The 22719-nt window shown below is 38.5% G+C and overlaps 4 protein-coding genes, 1 long non-coding RNA gene and 1 pseudogene across 17 annotated transcripts in view; 3 read left to right on the top strand and 3 right to left on the bottom strand.

Annotated features, from left to right (window-relative positions):
• Positions 1-1528: 1528 nt before the first annotated feature.
• On the bottom strand, positions 1529-7459 carry LOC148736996 (uncharacterized). Its single transcript, XM_088750756.1, has 8 exons — positions 7210-7459; positions 5877-5967; positions 4941-5043; positions 4714-4844; positions 4356-4614; positions 4123-4211; positions 3568-3688; positions 1529-2394 (listed from the first exon to the last, which is right to left on the bottom strand). The coding sequence occupies exons 1-4, from the start codon at positions 7457-7459 to the stop codon at positions 4785-4787; spliced, it is 504 nt and encodes a 167-aa protein (XP_088606882.1). The 3' UTR covers positions 1529-2394; positions 3568-3688; positions 4123-4211; positions 4356-4614; positions 4714-4784.
• A 257-nt stretch (positions 7460-7716) lies between these two features.
• Positions 7717-22719, top strand: part of LOC148736978 (uncharacterized) — a 323637-nt gene continuing 308634 nt past the window's right edge. For 3 of the 13 annotated variants that reach the window (XR_015997199.1, XR_015997215.1, XR_015997204.1), the window contains exons 1-2: positions 7717-7855; positions 18106-18178. This is a non-coding gene — a long non-coding RNA (uncharacterized LOC148736978). Of the gene's footprint in view, positions 7856-8569; positions 8678-18105; positions 18179-19408; positions 19480-19858; positions 19975-22719 lie in introns of those variants that run through there. The other 10 variants (XR_015997208.1, XR_015997206.1, XR_015997226.1 and 7 more) reach the window with 8 other exon arrangements.
• Positions 8094-10299, bottom strand: LOC148736995 (uncharacterized). The gene is made up of 2 exons (XM_088749226.1): positions 10263-10299; positions 8094-9460 (listed from the first exon to the last, which is right to left on the bottom strand). Exons 1-2 carry the CDS (start codon positions 10297-10299, stop codon positions 8094-8096), a joined length of 1404 nt encoding a protein of 467 aa, XP_088605352.1.
• Positions 10347-17786, bottom strand: LOC148736992 (uncharacterized; annotated as a pseudogene).
• On the top strand, positions 11750-12672 carry LOC148736994 (uncharacterized). The gene has a single exon (XM_088750723.1). The coding sequence runs from the start codon at positions 12022-12024 to the stop codon at positions 12670-12672; it is 651 nt and encodes a 216-aa protein (XP_088606849.1). The 5' UTR covers positions 11750-12021.
• On the top strand, positions 13006-16321 carry LOC148736993 (uncharacterized). The gene is made up of 2 exons (XM_088750696.1): positions 13006-13140; positions 14812-16321. Exon 2 carries the CDS (start codon positions 14875-14877, stop codon positions 16033-16035), a length of 1161 nt encoding a protein of 386 aa, XP_088606822.1. The 5' UTR covers positions 13006-13140; positions 14812-14874; the 3' UTR covers positions 16036-16321.

Below are 22719 nucleotides of genomic sequence, written 5' to 3'. Positions count from 1 at the left end.
TCTTACAAAATCCAACAGTTAGGTCTTTTTGTTTTGGTTTAATTCAACTGGTTTTTACAGGATGTTTCATCACAGAAACATCTATATCTAACCATTCACTACTTGCCCGACATTTCTATCACATTACCAACATATGTAGTATAGACTGTACAGTATTTAAGTAGCGCACAGGTACTGGCATGGTTGTAAACATTTAACGGGAATAAAGCCGATTCATTTCCCAATTCATCAAGCTTACGAAATGCAGAAGTTGCCTCCAGTAGATGCCGGTACGTTTATGTCTATTCTTGACTTGGTAATAACGCACTTACGACAGATTTTCCACCGTATTTCAAGTCTTTTTTGAAGGAGGTAATATGTAATGCACATAAAAATACTCGATCGCTTCTTACGAACAAGAGTCACCAACTCTCGTTTTTTTTCTTCATAAAGGGACTAATGAGTCTAAAGGATATTTCTATCAGGTGCGGATAGATCACTTCATGTAAAACAAGAAATACTTAGTTTACACTTTGCTATAGCACACAGAATAATGATTAGGTAAAATTCGTTTTCAATAATTAAAAACTAGTTCCATTATCATGCCAGTTTAAGGCTAGTTCTTTGTGAGTTAGTGTTTTGCTCAACGAAAACCATAGCAAGTATGTCCCATATATTCATCTGCGCGAATAGAAATAATTGGCATAAGCTGAGACTTCCTATGATAGTTGGACAGGTGCCTTTAACTTCGTGTATCATCAACTTTGCCGGAGGGACTTCTTTGGCAATGCATCTAAGCAAGTGTAGTAATGCAATTCTACCATAGAATTCCACAAGTCAGGGATTATATTCTCAATTTTTTTTTTAAATCATGAGTTCTATATGAACCTTTTTAATGGTTTTGACCATCGACATTTAAAGGGTCAGTAAACTGAAGAGAAGATAAACATGCGAAAGGGCGAAGGAAGGGGAAGTGTGAATCTTTACGCTCGAGAGCAGCAAGATGCCAAACCGAACATGCAGAACATATAACTTAACAATACGTAACTTGGTAACGATTCACGTGAGACGTGGTCATCATTTAATTTATCTATATACAATTGAAAGGGTTTTAAAGTCAAGTCGTATGTAAGTGCTTTTTCTGATATCTGAGCCGAAGCCCTCTTTACGTGAAGAGAGACATGGAAGTGAAGTTGAAGATGAAGGACATTGAGGTACGTCAGGTTTTAATTCTGAAAATGTCAATCATCGATCGAACAACTCATAGGGACGATCTGTGACATATTCGACAACTTTTTGTTTTTTTTAGAAGACAATAATATTGCATTAATAAGAGTGAAAACCACAACGCGAGCAACCATTACATGCCTTCAGCCGAGAATGCATTGCGCATTATTCGCGGGAAATTCGAAGAGGCTGCTTGAACCTTATTTGGAAAACGATCAAAACTCAGATCGCTTGGTAAGGCAATTTTTTTTTATGAGAATTCCGTTGAGAAGTACATTTGAAACATTTCGATAGTTTATTTCTAAAAAGAGTAAAGGTGTCCTTTGAATTCTCAATTATTTATTCATTTGTTTTTCAACTTTAAGTCTTTCCTATAGCTGCTATTACTACATAACGACAAACTGTTTGACAAGAGGCTCTGAGCTTATTCATTACTTAAAAGGGTTAAATACTGTACCATTATTTAAGAAGATCTTACATTTGGCACTGAAGATTTCAAAAAAGCTAACTAACAAATAGAAAAATAGTACTAATGATTTCAAAATCAAAAGACGACTAGAGACAAACACAATATTGTTTAAAAACAACTAAGTCTCAAAATGCATTAGACGAGGACACTACATATCGAGAGTAGCGTTGAACCGTTTGGAAAAATATCCTTCAAGTAGCAATTAAGCCCTGACCTCTAATTTAAGGGATGACAGCTGGCCTCTGATTAGATATGACAAATGAATCAACAATTTTCTTCGACTACTTTAGCGTAAGTCTATAAATATTACTTCATATCAACGATTAAAAATGGAACTAAGCCTTTCTGCGTTTAATCCATTTTTGAACGATCTCAAGGATTACTGACTTTGAAAAGCTGGCTTGCTTTGGAATAGAATCTTCGTAACTAATGCCAGTAATGACGGTCACACTACAAACGAGTTACTCCGACAGCCAACGAACCGAGCAAAACGAACTGACTTTACCGTCAGATTAAAACTGAGGATCGCATTAAACATTTGACAGCTAGTGGCAGCCTGCTTGATATACTATTTCAGTTCAAATTCATGGCACGACTGCAACTCAACTGCCCCCTCATCGCCAACAACACTTGGATTGATTTGTGAGCCCTTCGCAGTGGAGTTTTCGATATATGTAGATGGAAAGCAGTGTTCAGCTTTCTTTCAATCGCTCTTGAGTCTGTTGATGACAATCGAAAACAAAGTCAATTGTGTAGCTAGTATTGATATATTCAATGCAGTAATTGCAATATGCTAATCTGGACGTTGACAAACATTACGTCAAGCCACCTCTATGAAAAAGAAAACAAAAGAAAAAAATCAAAACAAGTTTAAATAATTTAAGAGCCACTGACTGTAAATATCGAGAAACTGCCGACAGCTGCAGAATTTTGTAATTCATTTTATTATTCCAACAGTACTCTTTTGATAAATCTTTCTCCAAAAATTATATAAAAAAGTTCTATCGCGCTTTGTTTTCTTGGCAATATCGAAAAGTTCAAAATACGCGTAGATGACTGTTGTTCTCTCCGCCTCCTCTAAAGCGATGGAAAATTCTGCATTCTCGGCGACCTTGTGCAGTTTCTCGATAATTAGGGTTAGTTGCCCCCAAGCTTTGGGGTAAATGTAGTAGGAGTAGTATTAAAACGTTTATCAGTTACAATTGCCTCCCGGTTAGCTCAATTGGTATAGCGCTGGACTGTTGTGCGGGAGGTCGAGAGTTCGACTCTGGCCGGACCAACACTCAGGGTCTTTAAATAACTGAGAAGAAAGTGCTGCCTTTGTAATAATATCTGCAAATGGTTAGACTTTCTAGTCTGCTCGGATAGGGACGATAAATGGAGGTCCCGTCTCACAAGCCCTTATATGCGATAAAATTGTGGGACGTTAAAGAACCACACACTCTTCGAAAAGAGAAGGGCACGTAGTGCCCGGTGTTGTGGTCTATCTTTCTGTAGTGTCTAATCTAGGGTGAATTGGGGAGGGAAGGTGAGATCAATACATGGACTGAAGTGGCTGCATAGTGCGCCTGATGAATTTTGACGTCCGATCTCACATTAACTGATTGTAAAGCGCGACTGATTATCTATATAGTAGTTTGCGCTATATAAATTTTAACTTGTTGTTGTTGTTGTTGTTGTTGTACAATAGATGACATAAAAACTGGCAGGAGATTCTGTTCGACAAATGATAATACAGATTTCTACCTTCTCCTCATGTTATTTATCCTTTTTTAGGACCAATTCGATCCCGCAATAATTAAAATGTACAACCATGAAAACTGAGGGATTTGTACACCAGTACTTTCTAGTGTGATTAATTAAATTTCATAAATCACAAAATTAACGCTAACCTGCGTAGAGTTGAGGATGGTAAAAATGTAGGTGAAAACTTTGTGTAATGGTGACAGAAAACCAAACAGCCACGTGACACCCAGCAGGGGAATCATCACCACGCCCGCTTTAATGCCAAGTCTAAAAGATGAGAACAATTGCAACATGGCATGGGAGTTAGTCTTTCCTTAATTTTGTTCGCATTAATTTATCAAATTTAGATAACCCACAGATTCCGTATAAAAAGGAAGTAGGCGAGTATCATAGACCAAGGTGATACCAAGATATTAGGCCGACCGTGGGGGAAACAGTGAATTTTGTTTCTCCGCGAACCTCAATGATCCGCATGGAGAAGCCGAGGAACTAAATTGGAAAACTCGTTTAAATTTGGAAAAAGAGAACGCAATTTTAAAAATTGCATTGCTTGGAGGAATGCATGTATATTTATTTGCATGTTTCACTTAAGCATATATTTATCAAACTTCCATTAGCTTGTTTTGTTCTTGTTGTTGTTATGCCCTGTTTTTTTGTTGATTTGGTGGTTTTTTTTTCGTGTGTGATATTTCAAAACATACCTTATTTGCTAGCCGTAGATGTCTTCCGCCAATGGTTCTACAAGCGTAGTAATCTCCCTTATAACTCGTACAAGTATCAAAATGTTGAGCTGAAAAAAAAATTAAAAAAATTAAACTTTATATTGGAAAATGGACGTCGGATCAAAATAAACACGAAAGTCAATTGTTCACGAATGTGTGACAAAGAAAAAGTTCCAATATACGAATCATCATGATATGAGTTACAAACTTACGGTTTCGATATTAATGTCAAAAAAATCCAGATCAGCTTATTAGTCGAAGACAACCAGCAACTGGAGCAAAGGAAAGGCAAAAAAGTAATGAAAGAAAATTAATATAATTCCAGCCGATGAAACGGTATCTCTTTCAAACCATCTACAATCCCTGGCAGAAGCTAATGATTTTCTTGCTATTTCTCACTGGTGTAGTTTTGGAGTCCATCTTTTCCAGAAACGATGCCCAGTGAAATGGCCACCAAGACGATTGGAAGGCCTTCAAATAGAGAGAAAGAAGAATGTAATGTATGTTGGGGAATCATATACCAAATAAGGCGGTAAATATTCATAACTACCCCATGACATGACGTGATACCTGTGTGTCTTGGTGTTGATATTGTACACCTTTACAACAAACAGGTAGAGATAAATTCCCTCGACCAGCATCTAACAGAAAGCGGCCATCAGGAAATACTGCAAAAGAGCTGCTGCTGTGATACAGGCAGTCTGCAAAAAGAAAGAAAGAACACAGGAGTACATTACCCGGCTGTGAAAATAAATAAAAAAAAATTTCGTCAGTGAATGTGGGAACACGCAGCTCACCATGTTTTCGGTGGCGTTTATCCCGACAAGAAAGATAATCTGTCCAGCTCCAAGGGACACAGAAATACTTAAACGTACTTGTGACAGAGGTTGATGAACATCTCTGACGAAGAAACGAAAATAAAGAAAAAAAACAAAAAAAAAACAAAGAGGAACGCACGACAAATCATATGATTATAATCAGAAGCAAAATTAAAGTCAAAGGAAAAAAAATCAACATGCAATAAACACAAAAAATGCCAATAAATGCATAAGATATTCGACATTCCCATTATATTTGGTTGCAAAGAAGTTGGAAGGAACGCTCTAAATAAAGACTTACTATTTCATAGTTACGTTTTATTTTTTAAATGTCCTTTATGAATTAAAGGAACTGAAAGCAGATGAGCCCTATTGTCACTGATAATATGTGATACTTGTCCCTTATCAAATATTTCATTGCTTGGCTACCCGAGCAGGAAGATGGACCCATCTTGCCCACTCTGGATTATCCACTTAAATCCCTTGTTCCATTTTGCGTCCATAAAAACGCAACAAAAGAACTCGGCCAATATCCAGCCATCTTGACCTCACGATTGGTCAGTAACGAACATATATTTTACGGACTTAAGTCACTTATTATCCAATCCAATAAACACCAAGTTTTTTTCAAATTGTTGTTGCCAAGAGAGATTTGTACAATAATTTTTTTTTTTTTTCACGCCCGGTTTAACGCCAAGTCAAAAAGATGAGAACAATTTTAACACAGCATGAGAGTTAGCCTTTTCTTTATCTTCTTCACATTAATTTATCAATATCTTTATAATAAGGAAGTAAGTGATTACCATAGACCAGGGTGATACCAAGCAATTAAGGCTGACCCTGAGTTTTTTTTTTTTTTTTTGGTGATTTGCTGTTCTTGTTGTTTCTATTTGTATGTGATATTTCAAAACATACCTTATTTGCTTCCCGTAGTTGTCTTCAGCTAATGGTTCTGGGGCGTGATACCTCCTCCGGGGAATAAAATGAAACCAATTCGATCTAAATGCTGTTTTAGAGATTTTAGAGAGCATCACAAGATTAAATTTACCTCAGAGTTAGAACTTTTTCATTGGACACCTGTGATCAATGCTCCAGATGTTGAAGTAGCAACTTGCATATTAAACAGGGAACTGCAAAATCTTAGGGATAAGTGTTTCCCGGCGAGGAGAGTTATGATGTCTTCATGTGACCCCTACTAAATTACTCCACTAATTAAATATCTTCTAATGAAAAAGACATGAAAAATCCCAGGAAAAACCTGTAAAAATTTTAATATTCATGACCCATGAAATGTTGTGTAAGGTGACCTAGAAGCCATGAAATACCCATGAAAATTGCATTTCATGGCCTTTCCAGAGGTACTGAAAAACCAATGAATTTCATGTCAAAAGAAATCATGGTGTCAAAATTCACTAGGTTTTAATGGGTTGTAGCAAATCATGACCCATGAATATCCTGTGAATATGTAAAAAATTCATTGACCATGAAAATTTTCCCTGAACTTTCATGGCCTCTCCATGGCATTTTCATGGCACATGAAAGTTAATTGCCAGTTAGTTTTCATGGGGTTCTTGGGAATATGCAAGCACCAGGACAATTCCTTGGAAACCCCATGAATTTGGAATGAAAAAGTGGAGCAACTACAGAATACTCGTCCACCTCATTTATATGTGTCGGGAGGCTTTGAAGAATGAGGAATAACACAATAGACACTATTCTTATTTAATGACATGTGGCCGGGTATTCTGAAGTTTAGCCAAAAAAGTCTCCACTTTACTTGCACCAAAGATAATACAACAGTGTATAATTAGCTGTATGCTTGCAATACAATAACACTCTTGTGTGCTAAAATTCAAATGTAAGCTGTCAAGCAGCAATTTCATGTTATACTGTTTGTTTTTGTTGATTCTGCAAATAGAAATTCAAAGATTTATACTCAATTTTGACTTAACACTGTTGGTAGTGAAGGGCTTAGTTACAGTTGAATAGTTGATTTTTTAATTAAAATCTTGTTGCAACTGTAACAATAAATTGTAATGAAGTTATCCTAAACTGCAGACTAAGGAGCTGTTTGTCTTTTTTTGCTGGGCTGGCAGCTTGTCAAACGTGACTAAAATAATCCTGAAATCTTCAGCTTACTGATAGATTTACTTCATTGTAAAGTGTAAGCTTAAGAAATTGTGGCATGCAAGTGACCGATTCGATTCTCAGTTTTGATCACGTACAGAATATTGCAATTTGTACTCACCACAAACTTTCAAAATGGTAGCTTTATAAACGGCCGCTCGACCCTTGTACCGGCCAGTCGATATGTGAACTGTTGTCCCTTCTTTTAACTCCACGGTACCAACGACTTGCTTTTCATTTATACCACTCACGCTGTTCTCGTTTTCCCATTGCACAACGGTAAAACCCATCTTTAGAGACGTTCTATTAAGCAAAACAGTCGAGAAAGAAAATAGCTTAACGCACGAGCGATTAACTGATGGAAAGCACATTCAAAGATCAGCGCCAAATGGAATTTTCTTTGTTTTCAATCTCGGGTATGATCACGTGGATATTTTGGGAATTGTCATTGGCTAATAAAGAGAGGCCGCTGATTGCTAATAAAGAGAGGCCCACATTGCCGTCTCAACTTTATCGTTCGAAACGACCTTCGATCGAAACAACCTTCGATCGAACTGAGTGGCATTCTTCTGAACGGTTCGCAGCTTGTGGACGATGGATTATCCTTGGATCCATCTTTTGAAGATGATATAAATAATGATGTGAACTCACTCTATGCAAAAATAATCGAGAAGAATCGAACGTACAACAAATGAACGATCTGTGGCCAAAAGTTGTCGAGGAAACAAAGACTTGAAACCCTGACTCGAGTTGTGTTTACGGCAAAGGTGAGAAATAACACAAGCCAATTGCATGTTAAGATTTACTAAAATGATAAACATATATACATGTATGTATATCTCTTGGTACATTTTGTATAGCATACTTTTATCAAAACAAAGTTTTAAGCCTCTCAAATTACTCCTTGTCTTAAAACCTTTACATTCAAGGTATTGAGAATTTCTTGGAATTATTTGATTGCCATTCATGGGGCATGAAATTCGTTCTGGTGACTTTTAGGGGAAATTAATGGGTCATCAAAGTAGACTTGCCTCTAATTCGTGGCATGAAGCAATCTAAAAATGCATCTCCAATGAGGCTCAACTCTCTGCTAGATATATCATCTGGTCCACTTGCCTTGCCAGGTTTCAAACGTTTCAGAGAAGATTTCAGAAGATCCTTATTAAGTGTTATGTCATAAAGAGAGACACTGATATTTCTTGCAAACTGACAAGGAGAGTTTGCTAAAGAATCTTGTGTTGATTTCGAAAGGGATTTTCCAACATCAACAAAAAAGGAATTTAAAGCGATGGCTTTTGATGTATCGTCTGAATGAATCACTCCTGAACTATCTTTAATTGAACCGATATTCGTAGTTGTTCGCTTTCCCTCAAAAGATCTTACTGTCTTCCAAAAATCTTTAGCAGAGGTTGTCTCGTTAATTTTTGATAGCCAGTAATTTGATTCCGCTAATCTAAGGAGTTTGTTGCAGTGATTTCTTGCCTTCTTATAATCTATCCGGGCTTGTGAGCCCTTCGGTGTTTGCTGTGCGTTAAGAAGCAGTTTATAGCGTTTGTTCAGCTCTTTACGCATGGAAGAGTTCATCCAAGGTAGACTTCCACTTCTTATTTTTACTCGTCGAGCGTGAATATGAGATTTCATTATGTCCTTGTATAAACACTTCCAAGCCCAAGTAGCATCGTCCAGATCGTCAAAGATATTGCAGATACCCCATGGGGCAGCAGCAAAGTCCGTTATTAATAAGTCAAGATCTACTTTTTTGTAATCATGGACTGGTTCTAGCGTTGGTTTCTGACGTTTCCTTTTGAGGTTTACAACCGCATATATTAAGTGGTGATCTGAAATTCCCAAGTCACAAACACCTTGGTGAGAAATTTTTGAAGTGTCTGAGCAGATTACCAGATCAATTAACGTTGTGGAGGTGTCAGTGATTCTTGTTGCTTTATTAATGACATACTTTAGATTAAATTTATTCAATAGTTGCCGGAATTTCCAGATTGAAGAACTTGTGTCCTGAGCCTTTGGCAAAAGATTAAAATTGAAGTCCCCCAGTAAAATTATATTGTTTGGTTTCATCCATATACGATCCAAAGTAGAAGAAAAGTGGTTTAAGAAAGTAGTGCTATCAGGTGGGTGATACACAGAAGCAACTAGAAGTTTCTGAGACGCTACCATTACGTCAATCCATGCAGCTTCTAGAGAGTTGTTTATATCAATGTCTTTACGCTCGTATGCATCTAAATATTCAGCAAAGTAGATAACCGCGCCACCACCTTTTCGGCCATCGTTTCGATCGCGTCGGGAAGTTTTATATCCAGTAATAGCAATTTCTTCATCAGAAATATCCGCGCTTAGGTGGGATTCAGTTATGGCTAGAATACCGAAATTTATCGAAAATAGTAGAGCTTTGATGTCCAGTAACTTATTAAGAAGACCATTTACATTAATGTGTGAGATCTTCAGACCTGGTAGTTGTAGGTCCGCTTTAAGTGATGGATAAAGATTTTCATGTTCGTGGACATCATCGTAACATTGTTGTTATGGACGAGTTAAGCGAGCAATCTAGATTTGTCTCATTGCCAAAAGGTAAAAGGGACCAAAGGCATCTAGGACACCACCAGGAAAATGAGGGAAGGCTTTGATAGATCTTGTATTCCCTTGGTTTGATCGAGGCACATTTTATGTGACACCACAAGCTGCAGTTATCGCAACTCACCGCTCGATGATTTCGAGCAACACGCTTGTTACAGACTGAGCATTCATCTGTACCAGGATTTAAGTCAATGTCCCCGCTTTTGTAGAGTCGCATTTGATGGAATGTTGATTGCGAGTTCGCATAGTAACTTGTCCTGGTCGCGTGAAAACCTCTCACATGTAACACCAGACCAAGATGGCGGATCTTTTTCGTCTTCCATTGATTGCAGAGGCTTGTGTATTCGAGTATGAGAAGTCGCCTTGACCATGAAAAATCCTGGCTTATGTCAGTAATATGATTAACAAGGAGAAACTTAATTGCATTAATGGCTGGAAAATATTCCTATTCTTTGATTTCTATATTGTTTTTAGCACATAGTGCTAAACTAGAGAATCTGTCTTAAGCATGATCTTGCCTTAACAGTGTAAATGGTTGTAAATTCTCTGTTATGTGATTATTCAATGTTTATATGGTTGTACCATCAATGTTTATTGCTGCTACTCCAGTAGGTGCCATTAGTAAGACTGTTGGTTTCTCAGGATTTATTGAAGCATAATTATTTTTTACATTTTTGCAACAGTGTGGTATATTGTTTTAATCAAATGAATTTTTCCAGAACCACCACCTCCAGTTATAAACAGATAAATTGGTTCAACATTTTGTGACTTCAGACTGTTGAGGTTTTTCAGTTTATTTCTAGTCCACGAAAGTGCCCTGTTGTAAGCTTTGCGTTGCATGTTATTTAATGATCTAACTGATTGACGCAATTTGTCATCAGATATTTCTGTTGGCTGATTATGCAGTGTTATTGCTGATGGACCACAATTTTCAGTAGTTCAAGAATTTGCAGCAAGCTGTGAGGGTACTTGTTCATTAAATACCTCATCTGCTAGTGATTCATCTTGGAATTCTAGTTGTAGTTGATCAGCATTTTCTTGATATTTATAGGGTCATATGAATGTGTGACAGTGCCATGGTTGTTTCGTAGCCATTCTAGTGCTTCTGTGACTGCTTCTAAGTCAGGTTCAAAGATTGCTCTGTTATGTTCTGCGTTGTCTTGTACTCCTAGTTCATTTAATTTTGACACATATTTGTGATCACTTCCAAGGAAGTTAGATTCATCCCTCCATGGGTAATATAGCATTAAGTAGATGATGGAAAAACACTTCAGGTTGTTTTCTTTTATTTGGTTTATGATATCTGAAAACAGCTTTGACTTTTCTACATTTCATAGTTTCATTACTATTCATCAATGATATCTTTTTAGGCAAATATGATGAATGACTAAAACTGCTATTACTATGTTGTATTTCAAAAATCTGATCTGTAAGCACTTCTGATTGTGCATCAATAGTTTCACTGTTTTCTATTCTATAGTCCTTGTAGTAATAAGCTGCAAATTGTGTGAGACAAAGGTTATCTACAGCAGGAATAGAGGCTGGTCTAATACAGTAGAATTCAATGATGTTGGATTAGAATATACACTGTACAGTCATCATCCAGGTCATTAAGTTCTTGTTTTGTCTGTTAAGTCAGTCTCAACAAATAATGTTGCAGGGAAAATTTTCCTTAGCCAGAGTTCAGGTACATGTATACAGGTTTTTTAAATGACAACTCATAATTAGAGCCTGCTGAAACAGCTAGTGCTGAGTAATACTGTTCTTCTGTAATACCAACAGAGTTGAAAATATCATGCTGACTTAGTGAAGAATCATAGCTAGATTTACTTGGATTTAGTACCTCATCTATTTCTGTTTTACCAAGGAAAGGACTTCTTTTTGTTTCTCCAAAATCATGGCATAGTGGTTCTGCAACAAGAGTAGAATTTGTAAAAAAAGTGACCAAAGTTAAATCTGCATTGAATGTTCTTGTATTTCCTACAGGTTTTAGAATGGCTGTGCTTCTGGTACTTTTTTGCGATTAAGTCGTGCAGTTCAGCATTTTCCTCCTTAGGTGGCAAGTAACCCTGTACATGTTTATCTATGTAGTCTATATATGCTTATTTATTGTCATGGGTTAGCTTGGACCAGTCGTCACACCATATAAGGGCATGTAAATGGGGACTCCCTCGCATCTGAAATTCAATACGAAGAGCATAGTACACTATTAATTCTGTTTCGTCATTGGTCATTGGTCGCTACGGAGTCACGTGAGAAGGCGCACGAGCCTGGGAAGATCAGTTGTGTACGATCCTTTTGGGAAGGTCGGACGGTGTGTGCACGACACTGAGAAAACTAGATGACTGCCGAAAATATGAGTGGAAGGGACCCCCTTTCACCGGTAGAAGAAGAAAATTTACTTTCTGAAGAAAACGAGACAGCGAATTCTTCGCATCGGGGTACAGACAAAGTGCTTGCTGATGTATTGTCGGCCATGACCCAAATGAGTTCTACCATGTCGTCCATGGAAAACACAATGAAACGGTTAGCTGGCGCACCAGAAGACCATGCTACACCATCAAAAAAGAGGAGAACATCTCCTACAACTAATACCATGAGTGATAGTGGAGATTCAGACCCTGAGAAGTCAGATTCTGAGGAACTTAATTTCCCGCCCAATGGCGACCCGCCAAAACTGGGCAGCTCTGACGCATTGCTCAATGAAATTGCTCAAGACTTTGAGTCGGATGAGCAAACTGACCCAAAAGTCGCTCAGAAATTGGCGGATATTGTCAATAAGCGATGGGGTTCTAAGTTAGAGGAAGCCAAATTGAAAGAAAAATTGGCGAAATACAATCGACCCGATAATTGCGAGAAATTAACTGTGCCAAAGGTCAACCCCGAGATCTGGAATAAGCTGAAGCACGTGACCAGGAGCGCAGATTTACGCCTTGCCAACATGCAGAAAGTACTTGTCAAAGTCGGTAGTGCAATCGCTAAAATCGACTGACACACTGTTGGCGATCCGTGCAGATCCTGAGAAGACTTCAGCGTCGGCTCTCACTGAGAAATTGGGGAAATTAATCACGCATAATGCTGACGCTCTGGCATTGTTAGGCCATGTAAACATTGACCTATCATACCGTCGACGCGACGCCATCAAACCAAACTTAAATAACGAATATTCCTCGTTGTGTGGCTCTCAAGTACCCATCACGAGTTTATTGTTTGGAGATGAGCTGCAATCTCAGCTCAACAATATCAAAGCAACTAACAAAATTGGTCATGCGACTACTGCAAAGCCATATTATCGCAACCATAGCGATGGCTGGAAGGGCAAATCTTCTCACTCAAATGGAAAGCCTTTTTTAGGGAAGAGGGGCCGGTCTTACCGGCCACACAACCACAATTCCTACAAACCACAGGCAACCGAGAAGAAATCCAGCCAGTGAAATGCTCTGATATCCCAACAAACAAGGTAAATATGTTACAGTTCCTTGAGCACAAGGCGCACTGCTTTAAAGCAGGGGGGCTGGGAGAATATTTTTATCAGCGGCAGGCCTTAAACTCAGACCCTGAGATATTGAAAATGATACTAGGCCAGCCAATCGAGTTTACCAGAACTCCATATCAAAGAGTAGAAAATCCTTGATTTAGACAAACAACATGTCATTGATACTGAAATAGCTGAACTCCTTGCTAAGGGTGTTATTACCCCAAGTAGCCATGAAAAAGGGGAATATATCTCTCCTATTTTCACTAGGGCCAAAAAGGATGGTTCTTTCAGAGTAATTTTAAATCTCAAGCGTTTAAACATTCCTGTACAATACCGCCATTTTAAAATGGACTCACTTAATACTGTTTTACAAATGGTAAAACCTGGGTGCTTTATGGCATCCATAGATTTAAAGGATGCATATTATTCTGTGCCTATTGCCACTGCAGACCAAAAATACCTGAAGTTTCAGTGGCGTGGAAAACTGTACAAATATGTTTGCTTTCCAAATGGATTGGCATTTTGCCCCAGGAAGTTTACTAAATTATTAAAACCAGTATATTCACATTTGAGACAGCTGGGACACCTTTCAGCAAGTTATATCGATGACTCGTATCTCAAGGGTGATGACTATGATGACTGTGAAAGAAATGTTTGGGATACTGTCAGATTATTTGATTCGCTTGGGTTTACTGTACACCCTGAAAAATCGTCCTTTGTTCCACAACATCGAATCACCTTCATGGGGTTTATCATTGACTCAATCACAATGAAAGTTTATCCAACCTCTGAGAAGACCGAAAAGATAATACATACCTGTCAAGGGCTGTTAAAGTGTCTGCACCCTACAGTAAGAGAGGTGGCATCAACCCTTGGGTTCCTCATATCAAATTTTCCAGCAGCAAGGCTAGGGCCTTTACATTTTAGGTCACTGGACATGGACAAAACTGAGGCCTTGGGCCTAAACAAGGGCAACTTTGATGCATTTATGCAACTGTCTGAGTTATCTCGCAGTGATTTGCAGTGGTGGATAAACTCAGCAAGGTCATTATACAACCCTATAAGCCCTCCTCAGCCAGAGGCCACTTTATACACAGATGCAAGTAAAGAGGGTTGGGGAGGAGTACTCAATAATGCAAAGATTGGGGGACCTTGGACTCCAGAAGAGGCTTCTAATCACATAAATTATCTTGAAATGCTTGCAGTGCTATTTTCTCTAAAGGCATTTCATAAAGAGTTATCAGGAAAGCATGTACTTGTGCGAATTGATAATATGACTGCTGTGTCAGATTTAGGTAAAATGGGCACAAGCCATTCCAGAAAGCGAAATGATCTAACCCGTACGCTCTGGGAGTGGTGCCTTGACAATAACATGTGGTTAACCACAAGTCATATCCCAGGGAAAGAGAATACACTAGCTGATGCAGAGTCCAGGAAATCTAGGAAAGAAACTGAATGGACTCTAGACAGAAAAATTTTTCACGCAGCCATTAAGAAACTTCATGTTGAGCCTCAGATTGACCTATTTGCATCTAGGCTTAATTACCAGCTAAGACCATTTGTTGCCTACCAACCAGACCCTGAAGCAATGGCTATTAATGCCTTTTCAATTTCTTGGAAACCTTATGTTTTTTATGCCTTTCCTCCTTTTAGTATCATCCCAAAAGTGTTACAGAAAATTCAAGCAGAGGAGACCACAGGACTGTTAGTTGTGCCATGCTGGCCAACTCAGCCATGGTGGCCATTGGTTATGAGACTGTTGGTTCAGGAACCCCTTGTGCTTCCCAAGAAGAAACACACCTTATTTCTACCTCAACAGCCAGACTTGGTGCATCCACTATATCAGAAGCTCACACTTCTGATATGCCACTTGTCAGGAAATCACTTGAAGGCAGAGGGCTTTCGGAATCAGCTACCTCACTCATCCTACAGTCTTGGAGAAAGGGCACCAAACAACAATATAAACCATTCATCACTAAATGGGAACAATACTGTTGTCAAAGGAAGATTAATCCCTTTTCAGCAACTATAGAACATGGGATTAATTTCTTAGCAGACCTTTACCACACAGGGATTGGATACAGTGCCCTCAACACTGCACGGTGTGCTTTGTCTACTGTTTGTTTTACATCAGAGCATTACACTTTTGGACAGCATCCCCTAGTCTGTCGTTTCCTCAAAGGAATTTTTGAGTGCAAACCCTCTCTCCCAAGGTACCAAGAAACTTGGGATGTCACGGTGGTATTAGACTATCTAGCTAAACTTGGGCCACCTGTGAAACTTAGTTTTAAGAACTTGACTTTGAAAGTGGTTATGTTGATGGCGTTGCTTTCGGGACAGCGTCGCCAGACTCTGCACACATTATCAATTGATTATATGCAAATAAGTTCTGAAAAGGCTGTGTTTTCCATTAACTCATTGTTAAAAACTTCCGGACCAGGTAAACATCTAGCTTGTATTGAGTTTCAGGCCTATGTACCAGATGTAAGTCTTTGTATTGTAAAGCATCTTCAGCAATATCTGAAGCACACAGATACTCTTCGAGGTAATGTAAAGCAGCTTCTTATTAGTTACTCTAAGCCTCATAAAGCTGTTTCCCCTGATACAATAAGCAGATGGATTAAGGCTACACTGGTTGATGCTGGAATTGACACTTCGAAGTACAGTGCACACAGCACTCGATTAGCATCTACATCTGCAGCAAAAGCAAACAGCATATCTATCGCCACAATTATGAAAAGTGCGGGGTGGTCCCAGGAGTCCACATTTACTAAGTTTTACAACAAACCAGTGGAACCTCAAGAGAATTTCGGAACTGAGCTCCTAAAGCTGTATGTAGGGACACCTAAGATTGTGTCCTATATTTGTATGTTTTGATGGCTAAGAGAGAATGTTATTAAAGCAGGTTCATATTGATATAAGTCATTGTTATGTTTGAGTTCGCACTCACACTGCTTTAAAATCTCACGTGACTCCGTAGCGACCAATGACCAATGACGAAACAGAATACCTAAATTAAACGAGGCTTACCTGTAAGGTGAAGTTTGATTGGGATTCTGTGAGTCATTGGTCGGGAGCGAAGGAGTCATGTGCCCACCCATGTGTTATTAACCCGCCCATGACTGGGTGTAAGTGCTCACATCTGTTAAAGACTGATCTTCCCAGGCTCGTGCGCCTTCTCACATGACTCCTTCGCTCCCGACCAATGACTCACAGAATCCCAATCAAACTTCACCTTACAGGTAAGCCTCGTTTAATTTAGGTATTTTTACCAAACAGTTTAGCATTAGTGAGCAACACTTCAGTGAAGAATGTTTCAACTCTGTACTGGAAGTGTTTAGCAACTACAACAGGATTAAGATTGAGCATTTCTTTTGACACTTCTCACTGTAAGACGGTGAATCAACTTGTTCATCAGTTAGATTTGACTTGTATTCTTGCTAATACTTGAAAAAGCTCAGGCCATCTTAAATCAGCTCAAGACAATGTCATAGACCTTGTTGGAATACCAAGTTATTTAACCATTGCAATTACTTCATACATGAATTTTTGCCAGTATGGTGGTGTTCCTGGTATTTGCCTCAGAAATAAAATGCTTGATCTTTGACAATAAGGTTCACTTAAGTCTCTGAGGATTGCCATTGTGTCGTATACAAACCTCGCAAACTTTAAAACACGTTCTCTAGTGATACCTGTGAAAGTATTTAGTATAATTTCCAGTAAGATTTTCGCGGCCAATCAGATCGATTTCTCTTACATTGTGTGCTGAGACTGAAACTTTTCACCTCCAGCAAATCTCCATAGCACGGTCCAAACAAACATAGTGAGCAACTGAGCTACTAGTATATGTCCATGTTAAAACACACGAAAGGACTCTAAAGCTCACTTCACTCTGATTGGGCAGAAAAACACAAAGATTTTCTGGCACCAATCAGCTGGCAGAACGACTGCGACCGTTTGGAACTAGTTTTGTAAGACAATGTCCCCAGGGGCTCTTCCTGCCCTAACTTGAAATTGACTCAGTCCCTGGGTCTCGGAGGATGTAGGTAATATAGCATAAGTAGATACATACATACATACATACATACATTAGTTGACCACTCCCACATCCATGGGGCTTTTCAGGGCCAATCTTACAGCCACCCATCCCATCCCAGGGAAGGACATCCACCACACAGTAATCTTGTGCATGGGAAATTAAAAAAACAGTTCAGGTTGTTTTCTTTTAATTGGTCTATGATATCTGATAACGGCTTTGACTTTTGTACATTTCATAGTGTCATTAGTATTCATCAATGATATCTTTTAGGCAAATATGATGAATCACTAAAACTGCTATTACTATGTTGTATTTCAAAAATGTGACTGTAAGCACTTCTGGTTGTGCATCAATAGTTTCACTGGTTTCTTTTCTATAGTCCTTGTAGTAATAAGCTGCAAATTGTGTGAGACAAAGGTTATCTACAGCAGGAATAGAGGCTGGTCTAATACAGTAGCATTCAATGATGTTGGATTTGAATATCTCTGTACGGTCATCATCCAGGTCATTAAGTTCTTGTTTTGTCTGTTAAGTCAGTCTCAACAAATAATGTTGCAGGGAAAATTTTCCTTAGCCGGAGTTCAGGCATACAGGTCTTTTTAAATGATAACTCATAATTAGAGCCTGGTGAAACAGCTAGTGCTGAGTAATACTGCTCTTCTCTAATACCAACAGAGTTGAAAATATCATGCTGAGTTAGTGAAGAATCATAGCTAGATTTACTTGGATTTACATAGTACCTCATCTATTTGCTGTTTTATCAAGGAAAGGACTTCTTTTTGTTTCTCCAAAATGTTAGTTTATTAGTTTCATCCAAATCCTTGCATAGTGGTTCTGCAACAAGAGTAGAATTTGTAAAAAATTGACCAAAGTTAATTCTGCATTAAATTTTCTTGTATTTTCTACAGGTTTTCGAATGGCTGTGCTTCTGGTGCATTTTTACTATTAAGTCATGCAGTTCAGCATCTTCCTCCTTACTTGGTGAGTAAGCCTCTACATGTTTATCTATGTAGTCTATATATAATTATGCTTATTTATTGTCATGGGTTAGCTTGGAGCAGTCGTCACACCATATACGTGTATGTAAATGGGGACTCCCTCACATCTGAAATTCATTACGAAGAACATAGTACACTATTTTACCAATCGGTTTAGCATTAGTGAGCAACACCTCAGTGAATAATGTTTTCAACTCTGTACTGGAAGTGTTTAGCAACTACAACAGGATTAAGATTGAGCATTTGACACTTCTCACTGTAAGACAGTGAATCAATTCATTCATCAGTGGGATCATTGACTTGTATTCTTGCTAATACTTGAAAAAGCTCACTCCATCTTAAATCAGCTCAAGACAATGTCATAAACCATGTTGGAATGCCAAGTTGTTTAACCCTTGCAACTACTTCATACATGAGTGTTTGCCAGTATGGTGGTGTTCCTGATCTTTGCCTCAGAAATAAATATGCTTGATCTTGGACAGTAAGGTTCACTAATCTCTGAGGATTGGCTCTTAATTGAGAAGCAGTGACAGATTGCCAATCAACCTTCTTTAGAGCAATATTTATACTATCTGATACTTTCTTTTGTTCAATTATGAATAATTGTGCAATAAAGAGGTATTTAGGGTTTGTGGCAAACCTTCCAATGTAATGTAAAATCCTAACATTAAAATATTTCACTGGTGAAATTGTAACTTGTCGTTCTGCTGTGTACCCATACCTGCGTTTGGGAAACAATACTGGAAATGCTAGTTCTTCACATTGTTTGTCAACCATAAATAAGACAGGATGTTTGTTTTCTCCTGATGCTATACTGTAGACTTCATTTCCTGCTGACTTCCCACTATCTGTAATAACTGGATAGTTTGGTATAATTGACTCTAAGCATGTGTCGCATACTGGGGCTCTAAGGGGTCGTCATTTTCTTCTTCGTTACTATTTAATTGATCATTTTCTCTTGCATCATACTCCAAAGCAGGATCACTATCTGTTGTTACATTGTTTGATGTACATGTAGCTTGTTGATTTGTATCATTATCATCTGCATCATTTTGTAAAGCTGTGATATTGCTATCAATATTGTTAATTACAATTACTATATCTTTGTACAATGGATTATGTGTACTTTGAGCCAGTGAAGACCTTGCTGTATTAACTCTGGTCGTACTGCTTGAAAATAAAAATGTCCTCTAAATTGTAACTTTCTTTTTAGCTTTATGATTATTATACCAGATCTGTCTGGTGGACGAGGGAGTTGATTACATGTCTGATCACATTCTACAGGTACATTGCATATTGCACCTTTAATTTTTCTCTGTTGTCCTTTAGGCATGACCACAATCTTCTCAAATACTATGCATTGGGCTATTAGTATTTCTTGTAGTTTTTCTAGTGAGGATAGTTCTGTGGGTATTTCATCCACATACCTATTGTTCACTACAGCCTGACATGGGAATTTTCCTTTTATAACCTTTGAATGACATGTGTTTTTGCCTGTGTTTTCTCATGATGCATTTCCTTTCAAGCTCAGGAATTTTACATGAACAGCAAATAAATTGTATATCATATTCCAAAGTCTGACATTCTTGCTTATTTTGAATGATATTAATTTCCTCTACTAGATTATTCGCACCACGAATGTGTTCTGTCTGTTTCATTGCAGGTGAATGACTTTCTTCATATGTTAGAAGAGAAAACAATTGCTTTACTTTTGTATTTTGTCGATAAATAAAAGCTGTACAGTAACTTCAAATCCACATTAAAAAGCCTGTTTTCCCAGTGTGGTTCCTTAATCAAGGTCTCTAATTTACGCAAGGAACGCCTGGGACCATGACCCCCGTTTGGCGATTAAAACGGCTTGAAATTTCAGACTCGGGCTCCCCTACGGAAGCCCGAGTAACTAGGCCATTATTTTCTAATACCCTACACGTTATTTCTGAAAAGGTGTTGCAACGAGCGTTATTTATGACAGAACAATCATGAATTATATCGTGCATTCCTATTTCATAAACGCGTAATTTTGTCATTGTGGTTAACTGTTTCCAAATCATTTTGAGTCTCAACAAAACTAAAAACTACATTCAGAAACAAGGTGAAACATATATCCTCCTCTGTTTTACTCATATACTTACTTTTATTAGGGTGTGGACAAAGCGTGGGGTAGGCCCTCGTGTAGGCCATAGCCTACCATGTGGTCTACCCTGTGGCCTATCGGTGGTCAGATTTCTAAAAACAAAAATGAAATCAGAAAGAGTCGAACGAATACGCTGGCGTACAATTCTATGTCTCTAAAAAGGGTATACTAAGAGGTCGCTAACACGATTTACAACGTTCAAGGGAACGAAACAATGCAATTATTACAGCACTCACCAATAACGGTAGGTTAAGGGGGGGGAGGGGAGAGGAGGGGCCAATAGTGCGTGGTCGCAGAGGTTAGGCAAAATGGCGGTTTCACGGTACAGGCTGTTAGTTGGTAACATATTGTGGAGTGCTAGTGTAAAAATGTGTCAAGGCACGGGGGCCTCATGGTTAGTGCGCTTGACTCCGGATCGATTGGTCCGGGTTCGTGCCCCGGCCGGGACATTGTGTTGTGTTCCTAGGCAAGACACTTTACTCTGACAGTGCCTCTCTTCACCCAGGTGTATGAATGGGTACCGGCAATTTAATGCTGGGGGTAACCCTGCGATGGACTAGCATCCCATCCAGGGGGGAGTAGAAATACTCCTAGTCGCTTCATGCTACAGAAACCGGAGTTAAGCACCGGCCTAATGGGCCACTAGGCTCGTAAACAGACTTTACTTACTAGTGTGGGAATCATGCTTAGATGTAGATGTCTATTGCGAATTAGTATTTTTCCTAAAGAAAACGATTGCAAGTATTCCATCTGTCAAATGGAAAAAATATATATGTATTCCATCTGTCAAATGGAAAAAATATATATATATCCATCCATTCATCAAAGAAATGAAGTTGCGCGTTGTAATTGTTAACGTTTACAGCGTATGCCATTAACTTCGTCGGTATGGGAATTAGGATAACCATGAAGGGAGGGTGTGTGGAGGAGTGAGTCAATAATAAAATTTCAAACCCTAAGACAGACCAAAAAACACAGGAAAACATCGCAAAATTTCCTCAGCACTATACTGTTTGAACAGTTTTATTTTTCGTCTTGATGTCCTACCACCATTTTTTCTATGTTTTTGTTTTAAGAATAGGTCTTCGCTGCACGCGCCGCAAGCTTGGTTATAAGTCAGACAGTTACTCGTGAGTTAAAAGATGTTCGCCTCTCGATCGGACCAAAGTTGGATATTTTCTTCTGACAAATATACAACTATGCTTTACAAATGGCAGCATTGTTGATTTGTTAGTTGTTTTTCACCGATTATACAAGATCTCCGAAGAATTTAATTGATTGGTACTGAAAACTGTAATTTGTTAATGCACCTGAGCTATTTAGCCTCAATATTAAATTTATGGTCAATTAAACGATGAAGAGCAGTTCAGGTGATATAATGCATCATATATATAAATTGCAAGGTTTTTCCATTCGGAAACAATCCATTTTACATAGCGAATTCATTAGGAAATAGGACAATTAAAACTGACGACTGATGTCATACTGCTGTAATGGGATCGATAGAAAACATAAGTACTATGCCAATTTTTTTTTTTTTTTTATTCTCTCTTTGGGGTATAATTCGTTAATTTCTACAGGATACGGGTGTCGTTTTGAAAGAAAAAGATTTACATTTTAAAAATTCAAAGAAGCAGGAGCCGAATTGAAAAGAAAACGCAAAGATAAACCTGTCACGAGTTGATCTGTCGCTGAAAGCATCTACTGTGAAAATTCCTCGTTTAAACTCGTGACATTGTAAATGTACTTACTGCCAACTAATTATGCGTTAATATTACGGTATAGTATAGTTATTTAATAGATATATTAGAAAAAAATCCTTACGCTTTCATTGCTCGTGTCAGAATATGGCTACATGCTTCTTGCTCCGATGCTTCTCCAACGAATAATTTTGATTTAAACTTCCTCTCCGGACACAACATTTTCAAGAGGCAGTTTCAGATACGTCTATGCGGCTCAACCCGAAAACCTGCCGAACAAATGTGGTTCTGACAACCAAGAACGCGCTCGCTGAAGCCAACCATGGAATAAGTGACTAAAAAGGTGTCACTTCCCCAGGAAACACCATATTGCTCACCAGGGACTATAGGTTTCGCCAAGGCGGCGGCCCACAACATGATTTCGTTATTAGTATAATTCTCCGAGGACGCGTGAAATGTTCCTTGTTGGAGTCAGTCATTGTTAATGGTCTAGGAGGGGAGTGGCATATTAAGGGGGATCCCATGGTTTTCAGGGCGAACCGTGGGGGGCTGAGTCGTTACCAGCAAAGTATAAAGGGAGACCAGAAAATTTCTGTTAAAAGCTTTGTAAGAGGACTGTCACGACAAAACGATTATGAATTGAAAACTGCATAATTGTGTCGTCTCCAAATTAAGATAACTTTTTAACAT

This window comes from Stylophora pistillata, chromosome 2 (assembly GCF_964205215.1).
Source record: "Stylophora pistillata chromosome 2, jaStyPist1.2, whole genome shotgun sequence".
Classification (NCBI taxonomy): Eukaryota; Metazoa; Cnidaria; class Anthozoa; order Scleractinia; family Pocilloporidae; genus Stylophora; species Stylophora pistillata.
Note: the sequence above shows the minus strand (reverse complement) of the source record. Positions and strands in the feature narration are given on the sequence as shown.

Coding starts and splice junctions, on each gene's coding strand:
- LOC148736993 (XM_088750696.1), top strand. CDS start 14,875: ATGCTGGCCAACTCAGCCATGGTGGCCATTGGTTATGAGACTGTTGGT.
- LOC148736996 (XM_088750756.1), bottom strand. CDS start 7,459: ATGTGCTTTCCATCAGTTAATCGCTCGTGCGTTAAGCTATTTTCTTTC. Junction 5,968..7,209: donor TACCATTTTGAAAGTTTGTG/GTGAGTACAAAT, acceptor TCTCTAAAACAG/CATTTAGATCGAATTGGTTT. Junction 4,845..4,940: donor TAAACGCCACCGAAAACATG/GTGAGCTGCGTG, acceptor TTCTTTTTGCAG/ACTGCCTGTATCACAGCAGC.
- LOC148736994 (XM_088750723.1), top strand. CDS start 12,022: ATGACTGCCGAAAATATGAGTGGAAGGGACCCCCTTTCACCGGTAGAA.
- LOC148736995 (XM_088749226.1), bottom strand. CDS start 10,299: ATGGCACCTACTGGAGTAGCAGCAATAAACATTGATG. Junction 9,461..10,262: donor AGCAGCAATAAACATTGATG/GTACAACCATAT, acceptor TCGGTATTCTAG/CCATAACTGAATCCCACCTA.